Consider the following 12,543-nt stretch of genomic DNA (forward strand, 5'->3'; position numbering starts at 1 on the left):
TGACATCGTATCTCTGGACAGCTGAGGTGCCCAGCGTATGATACATCTGACTTCCTCTAACAGCAGAGCAAATTTTAAACTTCTGTCAGCTTTTGCCAATAATGATTAGCTCGTCAGTAAAAACACTGAAGGAAATAGACACAATGCCAGCACAATTCTCATATTGTCAAGAATCCTTCCTCATCAGAAACTGCTTGACTAAGATTAGCACACTGCCTATGTTTAAGCTGAAATTTATTTCCTAAAACAGTATCTGCAGAGAACAGATCAGAAAAATCTTTCAAAAATTATATCCCTTTAGTGTCTCAAAGATTCTTTTTGTTTCTCAGTAATTATCTAGATCTACTTGCAAGCTTCTATTCCAGATTTTTGTTCTCATAGAGTAACAATTTAAAAACAGTTAACTGCTCTCTACTCCCTAATAATTAAAGTGCAGGCCATGAAACCCTAGATACTAATTTTGCCATCAGGTCCTCAACTTCTTTTTAAAAGGTTCATTCACACACTCGAACTTAACATGAGGTCAAAATGAGGAAGAGGAAACTCATTATCAAGGAAAAAGACCCCTTGAAAGTAGACTATTGGACCAAGAAGCTGAATAGAAAGGATACAGGGGTAGATCACACTGTCCCCACCTATAACCTTATTCCACCAGTGTTTAGAGTCTTAAAAGCTATCACAGGTGAGCACCTTCCCACAGACCTGATAAAGGAAAATGAGAGTCTGGAACACTTGTCACAGGAAGGAAACTTAGAGACAATGGGTCAAGAAAAGCAATAAAAGAACACACATAACTGGACAAATATCTCGCTCAAAATATATAGATGACACTTTGCTATCAATCCAGACATCAGAAAAATAAAGGAAGGCTGTTCAGAATCCATAGTCTTTAATATTACTTTAATAGTCTTCAAAAGTACAATAAAGTGATATTTTATAAGTGATAGAGGGTTATAATACTAGAGTGTCTTAAACTAGACTATCTCATCTGTTACCACAGACATTGTAAAGTAAAAAAGTAAAAAAGAAAAAGAAATCAGCTAATTCCTCTCAAGATTTCTGTTTGGCAATAAACATTCTTGTCATTCATTCCAGGCTTTTAACCACATTCTGCTAATTCTCAGTTGGTTTTAGACATCCTCCTGAAAGCTTTGAAAGCTGCTTTACAATCTGGCATGCAACACTACATAAAGTAGTTGTAAAATATTGACATTAGCATTGTATTTTGCATCTTGTTATGCTTGACAAAAACAAAAGACCAGATGTTTTTACTTTCATATAAAAATAGATCCGCTACACAATTTAAAAGATGTCCAAGATTTAGTTAACCAGTGAGCTTGAACACATTTCTTTTATAAGAAGAAAGTGTATTAACTGAAATTAAAACAGACATCAATCTAGTAGGTAAGCAAAATAACATTTTTGTAACACTTACGGTTATTTACTAGAATTTACTGGGCTGATGTTACTGAAATTTTATCTATTAAAACATGCTACCAATGTTTATCAACTAGTTTTAAAAAATAAATATTACTACAGTATTTTATACACCATATACATTTTGAGATTATTATATTGAAACTAGAAAAGAAAGCTATTCTACTGATTTATGTCAGAAATAAAGTTGAGATTTTCACTGCTAACTCAAAACATACTACCTATGGGATTCCATAACAGTTCATAAAATGTCTTTGTTTTTAAAAGGTATGGTCTGTGGTATATATTTTCTATGAAGAAATAGAAGAACACATGTAGCATCAGATGTGTGTACTTTAAGAAACTCTGGAATGTGAAATCTAAAAATCCAAATAAAGCAGGTGGTATAATTGGGAGGGGGAGGACTGAATTTAAGTTTAATGACATTACCAGGTTATCCTACCAGACTAATTCTCACTCACTGCATGACTTCAATGAAGCTCTCGGTCCTCATGCTGATTTCGATTTAGTTCAAGTGCTATTTGATGTGTTTCATCTGGAGTTTTATTCACTTCAAACTACACTTCATTTAACTAGGCTGCTGCTGTACTCATTTGTTTTTTCTACTTTATTACCCGCAAATTGGTGTTGCTTAGTTTAGATAAATTGTTGGAATAAGTTAATTTTACATAATTATTTCACACTGCTAATAAATAAGTAAGTTTTAGAAAGATAGCGCATCACAGAAAAAAAGGGAGAAAACTATTAATATTATTTTTAAATACACTGGACCACAATAAGTGTTAGTCTTACAAGATCTACTAATAAATGCTGATAGATGATCTGCTATTTTAGGCAGGACTATTCTCCTGCCTCCACTACCCCAAAAAAACTGCTCGCTTTTATTTTGCTATATTATTACTCTACCATATTCTATTTTCCATCTGGGCATGCACAGTTATACAATGTATTTTTAAAAGAGAGAGAAAGAAATCGAGCAAGACAGAAAGCATGAGAGAGAAGCAGAGAAGCAGAAAACACACAAGAGAGAGAAAGAGAATGCAAGTGTGAGACCACACACACGTGAGATAGAACCTGATGGCAAGTGTGCAACAGTGCATGTGGAAAACCATGAGAACCCAAGCATGAGCGAACAAGAGACTGAGCACAGCGGGCACAAGCACACACAAAAGAGAGCACAAGTGCACTCATGAGAAAGCACTAACACTTGAATACCATGAACTTCTCAGATGACAGGTTTTTTCAACCATTTATCACCTCTAAAGTATTTTATTTATTTTGCACAACTAACCATGGTTTTTATAATATAGTAAATAAATCTAAGTTCACCATTAAACACTAATTTATTTCTACAATTTACTAACAGGGATCACTAACCAGAGCTTAGTGTTAAATGTCAGGTCATGACAGGAAAGGCTGTCAATCCTACCAGAAGTACTCTGCTTAGTATGGATTATAGGTTATCCTGGTAACATTTATTATTTTTTAAGCAAAACACAGAAACAGAACAGCATTTCATTTGAAGGGGTTAGTACTTTTCTAAACTACTGATGGAAAATATGAGAAAGTCAATTAGGCTGCTACCACCTGGTGGTGTGCTGATTATGCTAAAAACATCTTACATTTAACATGGTATCACAGTTTATTAGATAAAAACTAGCATATTCTCTAAGTAGCACTAAGAGCAATCACATAGTCCTTTTTTTTTTTTCTTTTTAAACTTTCACAAATAAGTTAATGTTACAGATTAGCTATATAACACAGAATGTTTGAAGCCAAAGTATTTAATACATTAACCTGTTTTCCTGTTATCATTTTATGTAAGATTCTCTGTATGGATTTAGTCATAAAGTAGTATATTACAGCCAGCTACTGTTCAAAATAAGGGAGAAAAATCTAATGTCCTGTCCAAAGTACTGCCAAAATGTATTTTCTTGAAAAAAGTTTTTATAAATAAAATTTATTAATAAAAACTATTACACATTGACATTTATGATCACAAGATTTAACCTGTAGAGCTAAATTTAAATTCACATTTTCCATGACACTAATGTTAAAAAATTTAAAATAGCTCATTTTAAATAAAGCACATAATTTTTTTCAGAACAAAAACATTTGCATTTAAAATCTAAACTACTACAAACAGCTTAATACCTGATCACAATGTTAAAACACTTCCAACTGTAATGAGTAACAGAAAATAGAAGTCTAGTTGAGACTATCCTTTTGTGGGGTTGAGGTATTTGGGGTTTTTCTTTTCCCCAATTTATTGGTTTTTATTTGGTCAACTTTAAAACAAAAAGCTGACCTGTTCAGGTAGAAACATCAAGCTTGCCATCAGTATATAACTTCAGCTTTTGTATCCACTCAAGGAAGAATGGAAACTAGTTCACAGAATTCTACAAGGTCCAGAAGAAAGCCATTTACTACAGGGCTTGCATAGCCAGTTGTCTCAACCAAACATGTGCCTAAAATGTTTATTATTGGCCACCATTACAAAGAAATCTATTAATAACAAACTTAGAATATGATAGAAGAGACAGAGAAGGTTAGGGATATATATGGATCTTGGCATTTTTAAATCACTCATTAGAAACACAAAAGTAGTTGAGTACATTAATTAAATACACTGTACATTCTTAATGCTCACCAATATTTGGGAAACTTGATCAACTTGCCATAAACAGCAGTACTGAATGAGGGGATAACTGGAACAGGGAAGCAGTATAATCCTTTACTGTCCAAAGAAGTCAGTGCTGCTTGAAAACCAAATACCTGAAACAAATTAAGTTGGTCAAAGGATACACTATCACATGATTAGATCACTTTCAATTTACTGTAATAACATAAACATTTTAAAATATACTCAGTAAATATGAAATAAATTGTGTATTATTTTTAGATAATTTTTTCCCCAAGCACAAATATAACTAGAAAAATCTACCTAAAATAATGTCCCAATAGGAATACATATAAAAATATTTTCTTTGCTCAATATATGTGTTAAATACACTCTGAATTTTTTAAAAAATGCTGAGTTATAATTTATCAACTAAAATACCTTATTCTATATCCTTTAAATTTGCAGACTGAACATTGTCTTTCATACGATAAATAAAATAACATTGGCCTGAAAAAGTGGTATTTAAGGATATGAGAAGCTTCCCTTCAAAGCTTTTCTTCTTAATAAAAGCATCTACAGAAAGGTTCATCACAACTATTCTTTATGATTTTTCCCTGTTCAGTACGGAAAACAAATGGTTGTAGAGTTGACTTTTTAACATGCTGTACCACCAAACACATAAGAACAGAACACTTTGGCCTATATTAAAGCTAGCAAATAAACCCTATAAAACTCAAAACTGAAGTCCACATTTTGAAAATAGTGATCAAACAGCTGCTAAAAAGTTTCTGAATTGAAAAAAATCCCCTCAAACTGAAAAACATAAAAATGATTTGTAATATTGCCATCCCAATCACTTTAAATGCGATAGAAGGTAACTATGTTACCTAGAAAACTCAAAGCTGGCCATGCAATTCTGAGACAGGGTTTGTTTTATGCAGATAGTAAGAATTTCACTGTTTAAATTTCTATTAAGATATCATCATGGAAGTGAATGGATAACCGAAAAGTTTGGCAAAATTAACTAGTAGTACTAGCAGTAAATATTTACATTTTAGTAGCACCCAAAAGGTTTCCAACTGCCTGGGCACATCCCAAAAGATTGGAAGACCTGTTTTAAAACTCCTCTTGAGATTTTACCTTTTCATTCTACTAAAATTTCAGTAGATGGCAACTGCATAATCTCAAAGCAACTTTTTAACAGCTTCTTAAACTTCCCCCAACCTCACAACAAGAACTCCTCTCACATAATAGATCTTTAACTGTAAACATTCAGAGGCTTTTCCTCTTATGATGAAAAAAAATGAAATTGCTTAGCAACAGTTTTTGATTACACACCTTCCCTATAATAGTCTTGCTCTATCAATACTACTAAAAGCGATGTGTTTCCCTCATAACATCTCAACAAGTTTCTAAGTGTAATTCACTGCTATCTACATATTCTATGATCTTTATCTGAGAAGAGGGGAAAGGTTTCTTTCCAAATTATTTTAACTCAATCTTGCCACAATGACCTTGGGGCTTCAGTCTGTGTACGTTCCTCATGTGAAGTTCTATGTTCCTATTACATTTCCCAGTGCACTGCAGTAAGAAACAGATCTCAAGCCTTCTTTTACCTTCAGATAGCAGTGTGAGTAACAGTAATGAAGTAGGTTGTCAGATGGCTGGCCGAGGCTGCTGACCATGTGCACCAGTTGCTCTGCATACATCGGCACCGAGTGTTCCAGGTTAACCTTATCCACCAAAATTCGGATGGAAGGTAAAGGCCGCAAGGGCTGGAAGCTTGCAGCATTTAACAGTCCACTTAAGTTCTAATGGAGGGGGGGAAAAAAACATGCAATTTTTACATTCCGTATTCTACCGTATTTACATATTCTTACCTTACACACACACAAGCAAATCAACATGTAATAAACTGTTTACAGATACCATGGCTTCACTGTAATAAGAATCCTCAAATCTTGTCCAAATAATTATTTTAAAGTTTAAAATTTATGTATGAACTCTACCCAGAGCTGTCTTGGGTGTACGTGCCCAGGTGCTAGCTGGGGGGGTGGGTGCAGGGGCAGCCTCTGTGAGGGGAGAGCAGGGGCTGCCCTGTGCCAGGCATGGATGGCTCCAGCCGGCTCCAGCCACTGCTGCAACCGCCCCACCACAGGGCACAGCTGAGCCCGCCAGCCAAGCTGTGGGCACCCCTGTGGAAACATATTTAAGAAAGGGCAAAAACACCACACAGGCTGAGAGGACTCAGGCGGAAAAAGGTGAGAAACAGCAATATGAACAGCAAAGTCAGAGAAGAAGGAGGGGGAGGAGGTGCTCCAGGCACTGAAGCGGAGATTCCCCTGGAGCCCACGGAAGGAACCACACCAGAGCAGATATCCACACCACAACCTGTGGAGGACTCCACACTGGAGCAGGTGGATATGCCCTGAAGGATACTGCAGCCTTATGGAGAGCCCACACTAGAGCAGACATTTCCTCAAGGACTGCAGCCTGGGGGAAGGACTCACACTGGAGCAGGAGAAAACCTTGAGGAAGAGCAAGTGGCTGAGATCAACTGTTAGGGACTGACCGCAAGCCCCATTCCCCTGTGTTGCAGGGTGGGAGGTAGAAGAGTCAGGGAATGAAGGAGTGAAGTTGAGCTTGGGAACAAGAGGGGATAGGGGAAAGGTGTTATTTTGATTCTTGTCTTTGTTTATCATTTTAACTGGCAATAAATTAAATTAATTGTACCCCGGTGGAGCCTCTTTTGGTCACTATTTTAATTGGTAAGTCATCTCCCCCTCTATCATCTCAACTCACCCTGTTCTCTCCCCACTACCCTGTTGAGGAGAGGGAGTGAGAGAGCAACTGGGTGAGCATCTGGCAGCTGGCCAAGGTCAACCCACTACAAGAATATCCAAAGTAAAAATATTTTGTTCTGTTAAATATTTGCTTACATTTCTATCACTCCAAATCACTATGACTATACTAAACTCATGCTGATCTAACCTTTACACTGTCTTATACTATTATGTATTCGCAGTCATGCCAGACATCTCAGCAAAAGAAGGTGATGCTCCAAAGAAACAAATACCACAATTTTACACATCCAACTATATTTTTCATAGTATCCATTAAAATGAAGTACTGAATCCAGCACGAGAAAGGCATGGACATACCAAAATAAGTTTGTTGGAGGGTTACCAAAGTTCAGGGATTGAAGCACATAAACTCAGAAGAGAGACTGAGACAACTGGAGTCATTCAGCCTGGAGAAGACCAAAGGGAGACCCTACTGCTGTCTACAGCTACCTACTGGGAGGGTACAGAGAAGAGGGAGCCAGACCCTCATCAAAGGTGTAACTGTGAGGGGACGAGCAGCAACAGACATAGCTTGAAACACAGGCAATTCCAAGCAAGTCTATGGGAAAGGTTTCTATAGAACCTCTATCCTTGACCGGACAACTCCTGGAGCAACCAGCTGTACTCGGGCTTGCTTTGAGCAGGATGTTGAATTCCTGGAGATCGTCTCTAGAGATCTCTTCCAATTCAAATTACTCTATGAATCTAAAAATTTTACTCAACTTGTATCAAAACAGGACAGTAAGTTCATGTATGTATGACTTTCAATCTAAAGTTCAAAATTATTATTATTTTAAATAGGCTTGGCTTTACTCAGGAAACAAAAATTCAAACTCCAATAAAAAAAGAAGTTCACCTGAATTCAACTTGTTCATCTCAAACCTACAATAAATATGGGGCTGTTCTCCTGTTACAAAAATACCATCTGCCCATGCTCATAAGGTGAAAAGGATCACAATCCATTGGGCTATTCTGGGCTGAAAGGAAATATTAGAGCTTCTGAATGCATCCGAATACATCAAGAGCTAACAGATTTGTCACCAATTCACTCACTCCTGGCAGCTTAACTGAAAGGCAGTCTAAATTTAAGAAAAAGATACACACTCATTAAGCATACTAAATGAATAAATGGCACATGATTGAAATTTTATGTGTTGCAGCCTAGACACTAGTGATCCAAGTGAAGTATTAATGGGTACATTATTGTATTTCACTTCACCAATGAAAATGGTTATACATGCAAACTATAAGAATCGCCATAAATTAAGACCTTCTGTCCTCCGTTCTCTTCCACTTATACATACAATCTTAAATCACATAAACATGCTGTAAATAAGCACACTGTATAAGAAAATACAGCACTAGTTAGACAGCACTCCCCTAGTCAGCAGGTATCTATTATGTTGTAATAATTTAATATCATTGTGCCTTCCATCATGCAATACTACTCAAATCCGTCTCTGGGGGAAGAAAAAAAAAAAACACAAACACAACTTTTTCAAGTGGTCTTCACCTTTCTTAAATATTAATGCTTCACAAATACTAGTAAGGTTATTTTCACACCACCTTCAGAATATACAACATCCCAATTTTAGACAATAAATTATCATTGAAAAGAAAGGCTGATACAAAAATAATTCACTAATTCTGGAAGCTCATTTGAATATCAGTTTTTGAATGTTTAGCACAGCAAAGTACTTCACAAACAGAAGCCTAACTCCCATTGCTATACAGATACTGAGAACTTCTGCAAAATACATCCCACTAAAAAAGCTCATCCTAAAGTACAAGAAACATGTATTTAGTGTCCACTTGTAAAAAAACCATAGCAAGTATTTAGTATCAGATGAAAATTCCTAGAAATTTAGCTCAAGAAATTATTTTTTTCCCCTCTTATTCCCATCCCTTCCCTTACCCATAAAATACCTTTCAGCCTCTGCCACAAGAGGTAAACCTACTGCAAGTCTTCACTACAAAACATTGATTCATCCCTACAGCTTTGTGCACTGAGGAAGAAGTCCTATAGGAATTAAACTAGTAAAGAATTCTTTAGCTAGAGTAATACTACATACATCCAGAAGATAAAACAAATTAAGGCTGTTAGGAAATTTTATTTCTGGAGCTCGTCACTCCGCAGTTAAATGCTCACTAACAGCCAAAGTCCTGCTGGTGTCCTGACTGGAAGTAGTACATACAGAGCTGGCTGTTAACATCCATGAAGTCCCTACTAAGCCTATGTATCCAAAGATTTCTACCCTGACCAAGTTTAGGAAGACCTGCATGGCAAAATGACAACAGGTAATCTTTCTGATCAAAGGGTTTCCATAAAAAACTTTCAAGTCACGGCTACTTCTTTTTCATCTGCTTGATATTTTAAAATCTTTTGTCTTCCAAATTATTTTTTCCCACCACTACTTGACACCTTCAGTTTACAAGTCCAGCTAGTCACTGCACACACCACACATCTTAGGTAGCTGAAGGTAATGCTCATGGGCACCAAACTGGTTTCTAACTCAGCAATGTATCTGGTACACAGAACAACAGCCCAGTGAGAAAATTTGTATGTGACAGCAGATGCTGATGTAAAGAACTGAATAAGTATCTGTGCATACATACCTTCTCACCCATGATTATGGGCATCAAATGGTCTAGTAAATTGAATTCTGCCACAGGGATTATAATTGTACACTTAAGAACAGTGAAGGTTGTAAGCCGAGTGGGAATGTATTCCTCCAGTGATGCTACTTCTTCTGAGCTTGGCATAGTTCTATTTCCATCCGCAGTATCTACAACAAATCAAGATTACACATGTTTGACTAAAATATATAAAATATCTCCCTACAGTTGCTGTTTCAGAAACGGTTAGGGACTAGCAAAAAATTGAAAACGTTCCCCCCTTTTCATAGCTAATAATTTTATTCCATACCTGTTCTACCTAAGGCTAAATGCAACCATAACTGGATTATCCTTACTTTGAAATCTGTATAGCTCTTTCTCAGAAACCCATCTTAACACTTTACCATAGCTTGTTTCCATGCATTTTGATCCTGTGTAACTGTTATTTCAAACTAATAAGTACATACCAAACAGGGATACTTTCTTGTCTAAGACTCCAAAATTAAACTGGAGTTGTCAATGATACAAGCCCTCCTTACTCAGTAAGAGCCCTGTGATTGAAGCAAATGGCTTACAAAGTGTCTGAAATTATCTCAAAGGTACAGCCAACAGTGATGGGGCTATTGCTATTAATTTTATCTTTATTTTAAACTTTGCTCTTTGGACTCATAAAATCCCCTGACAGATTTGGAGTTTAACTATTTGGAAGTTGCACCTTCAAGCGCATTGAATTTGGTCTGGCCTAATTCTGTATATTTGTGCATATGCAATAGGAGCAAACCTGGCTTAGTTCTGCTGTACGGCTCATATTCATGTTCCAGAGCACAAACTATCATTTTCATTATCCGGTGTACCGCACTGCTATCCAATCGAAGATTGAGTGGGCCCACAATGAGGCTTTTTGTAGACATCTCCTGAATGTTTCCAAAATCTTCACTCTTTACTGAAGAAAGGTCTTGCTGATTCCCAGAAGCTACAAGAAGTTTTATGAATAACAAATTACACCAAACTATTGGACATCATAAAAATTTTTATAAGCTACTTTTTTTTTATTTTTTTCCAAATCCTGTGATCACATACTTATAAGTATACAGAAAATATAACAATGCAGATTGAACACATACCATGCCTGGTCTAACACGTTTAAACAAACTTGATTCCTGTGTAACACAGAGCAAACAGGACAAGATTCTGCCTTGCCTCCAAGCACAGCACAACTTAAAAACCTCTCCATTAACTTTGTATCTCTTAAACTTGGGACTCTCTGAAGGTGGTCAGACTTCTGTGGCAACTTAATCCCAGGCGCCAATGGCAGCCATGCTGTTCAAAACTTTCTACAGCTTATCACAAAGATATCCATCCCAAACGATCAAGGAAAAGGTATGCTGTCAAGAAAATACAGATATGGGCCCTTGAAACGCTAGCTGCTGGTACACAGGCTAGAACAGTGAGGAGAATCACATTCATTTGTATTGTCAGAACTGAGACTGACAACTGAAGATAAACCATTCCTTCCATTCACTGATGAGGTAAAGCACAAGTAGCAAGAATTAAAACTTCTTTAATCATTATGCCTCAGATCATTTTTAGGAGGACCACCGCAGAGATAAAAGCATGGTTTAGTCTCTGCGTCCAAATGATCTATAACCTTTGTGCTCAGAACAGCAACTAGTGTACCAGTTAAAGTATAGTTATCCTTTTCTGATATAGATGTAGGGTAATGAGGTAGATTGAAATCACACAATCACTGTATACAGACTACTCATCAGCTATCAAACAGCATGACTGTATTTCACTAAATATACTTCATGGAAATACTTCAGTTAAATCATGCAAATTTCAGAAGCTTAAATTTTCCTGTTGTAAAAAATACTCTCACCTCTCTAATACATTCAGCTTGCAGAATTTCAGTCAGATTTTTTTTTTCTCTAATAAAACATCATTTTGACAGTGTCTACATTGCTTTGACACAAGCACTGTGCATTAAATGTCCTTATAAAGATCACAAAAATGAAGTCTAACAAAATAAACATCAAGATTAAATGGATTCTGATATCACTTAACTTATAAAAATGAAAAAGTTCCGAGATAAAACGGTAGGGTGACAGTTTAATTCATTAAGTGAATCTAGACAGCACATATTCCTTAGATAGCGCAGTACTCCATAATCCATCTGGTCACAACTGTGACAAACAGGAAAACCAGGAAATGCACAGCCATTGCCATCAATTTCACCTTTGTTTCTACAATTTAACACATCTGCAATTGCAGAGCTGTCCATTTGACATGTTCTGCTTGTACTCATGATCAAATCATGCCACCAAAGGCTGTGTAAGCGGTGGACACTGACTTGGTCCATGATGAAAAATACTACTGTTGAGAATGATCAAGTGATTTCCAAACTCTTATCCAATGTGGGTCTTGTACACCTGCTCAATGCAAGACAGATCCAACCTTTCTGCTTTTCACCCATTTACCTGGATGCAAATCAACCTATTTCCTTGCATAAATCTAATACCCTCCAACCTTTCTGTTACAGAAACAAACTAAACACACCTGTAGAGAAAACTATGACCCAAAACCACAGGAAAGTCTGACAATTGCAAATTTTTGTTATAACATCTTCTTCACTGACACATTCTGCCCATACAAACACAAATGGCAAGACAAGCTCAAAGCTCAGCTCATCGGATGGGGCAGTGGGAGCTGCTGCTGCTGCAGACAGTTGACCTACCCACTTTGTCAAAGAGATGTAGGATCTGTCAACTTCTGAGTAGCAGGGGCTTTGTGGTTAAGCATCCTGTCACGGTGTGCTTCACAACTTCAAGGCAAATCTTACTTTTAAACTGACTGGAAGAAAGCATCTTTTATTTCTGATTGCCTGTGAGAAACCCAGTCATCTTTTATTCTCCAGGGTAACACTCCCCTTTCCCTCCCTTCTTTACTGTACTCATTCAAAACAGTATTTTTAATGGGGGAGGTGAGCTTAGGGGAAAAGGAAAGAAGGATAGGGGGTTTTTTTTC

At 36.7% G+C, this 12,543-nt stretch overlaps 1 protein-coding gene across 4 annotated transcripts in view; it reads right to left on the reverse strand.

Annotated features, from left to right (window-relative positions):
* VPS13B (vacuolar protein sorting 13 homolog B) overlaps positions 1–12,543 on the reverse strand; it is a 471,233-nt gene that overhangs the window by 387,266 nt on the left and 71,424 nt on the right. For all 4 annotated transcript variants that reach the window (XM_042785990.1, XM_042785992.1, XM_042785989.1 and 1 more), the window contains 4 exons: positions 10,301–10,492; positions 9,520–9,689; positions 5,677–5,871; positions 4,088–4,212 (listed from right to left, as the gene is read on the reverse strand). In XM_042785990.1, coding sequence (XP_042641924.1) covers positions 4,088–4,212; positions 5,677–5,871; positions 9,520–9,689; positions 10,301–10,492 — 682 coding nt within the window. The remainder of the gene's footprint in view (positions 1–4,087; positions 4,213–5,676; positions 5,872–9,519; positions 9,690–10,300; positions 10,493–12,543) is intronic.

Source organism: Tyto alba, unplaced genomic scaffold (assembly GCF_018691265.1).
Source record: "Tyto alba isolate M040663 unplaced genomic scaffold, T.alba_DEE_v4.0 Super-Scaffold_9, whole genome shotgun sequence".
Classification (NCBI taxonomy): domain Eukaryota; kingdom Metazoa; phylum Chordata; class Aves; order Strigiformes; family Tytonidae; genus Tyto; species Tyto alba.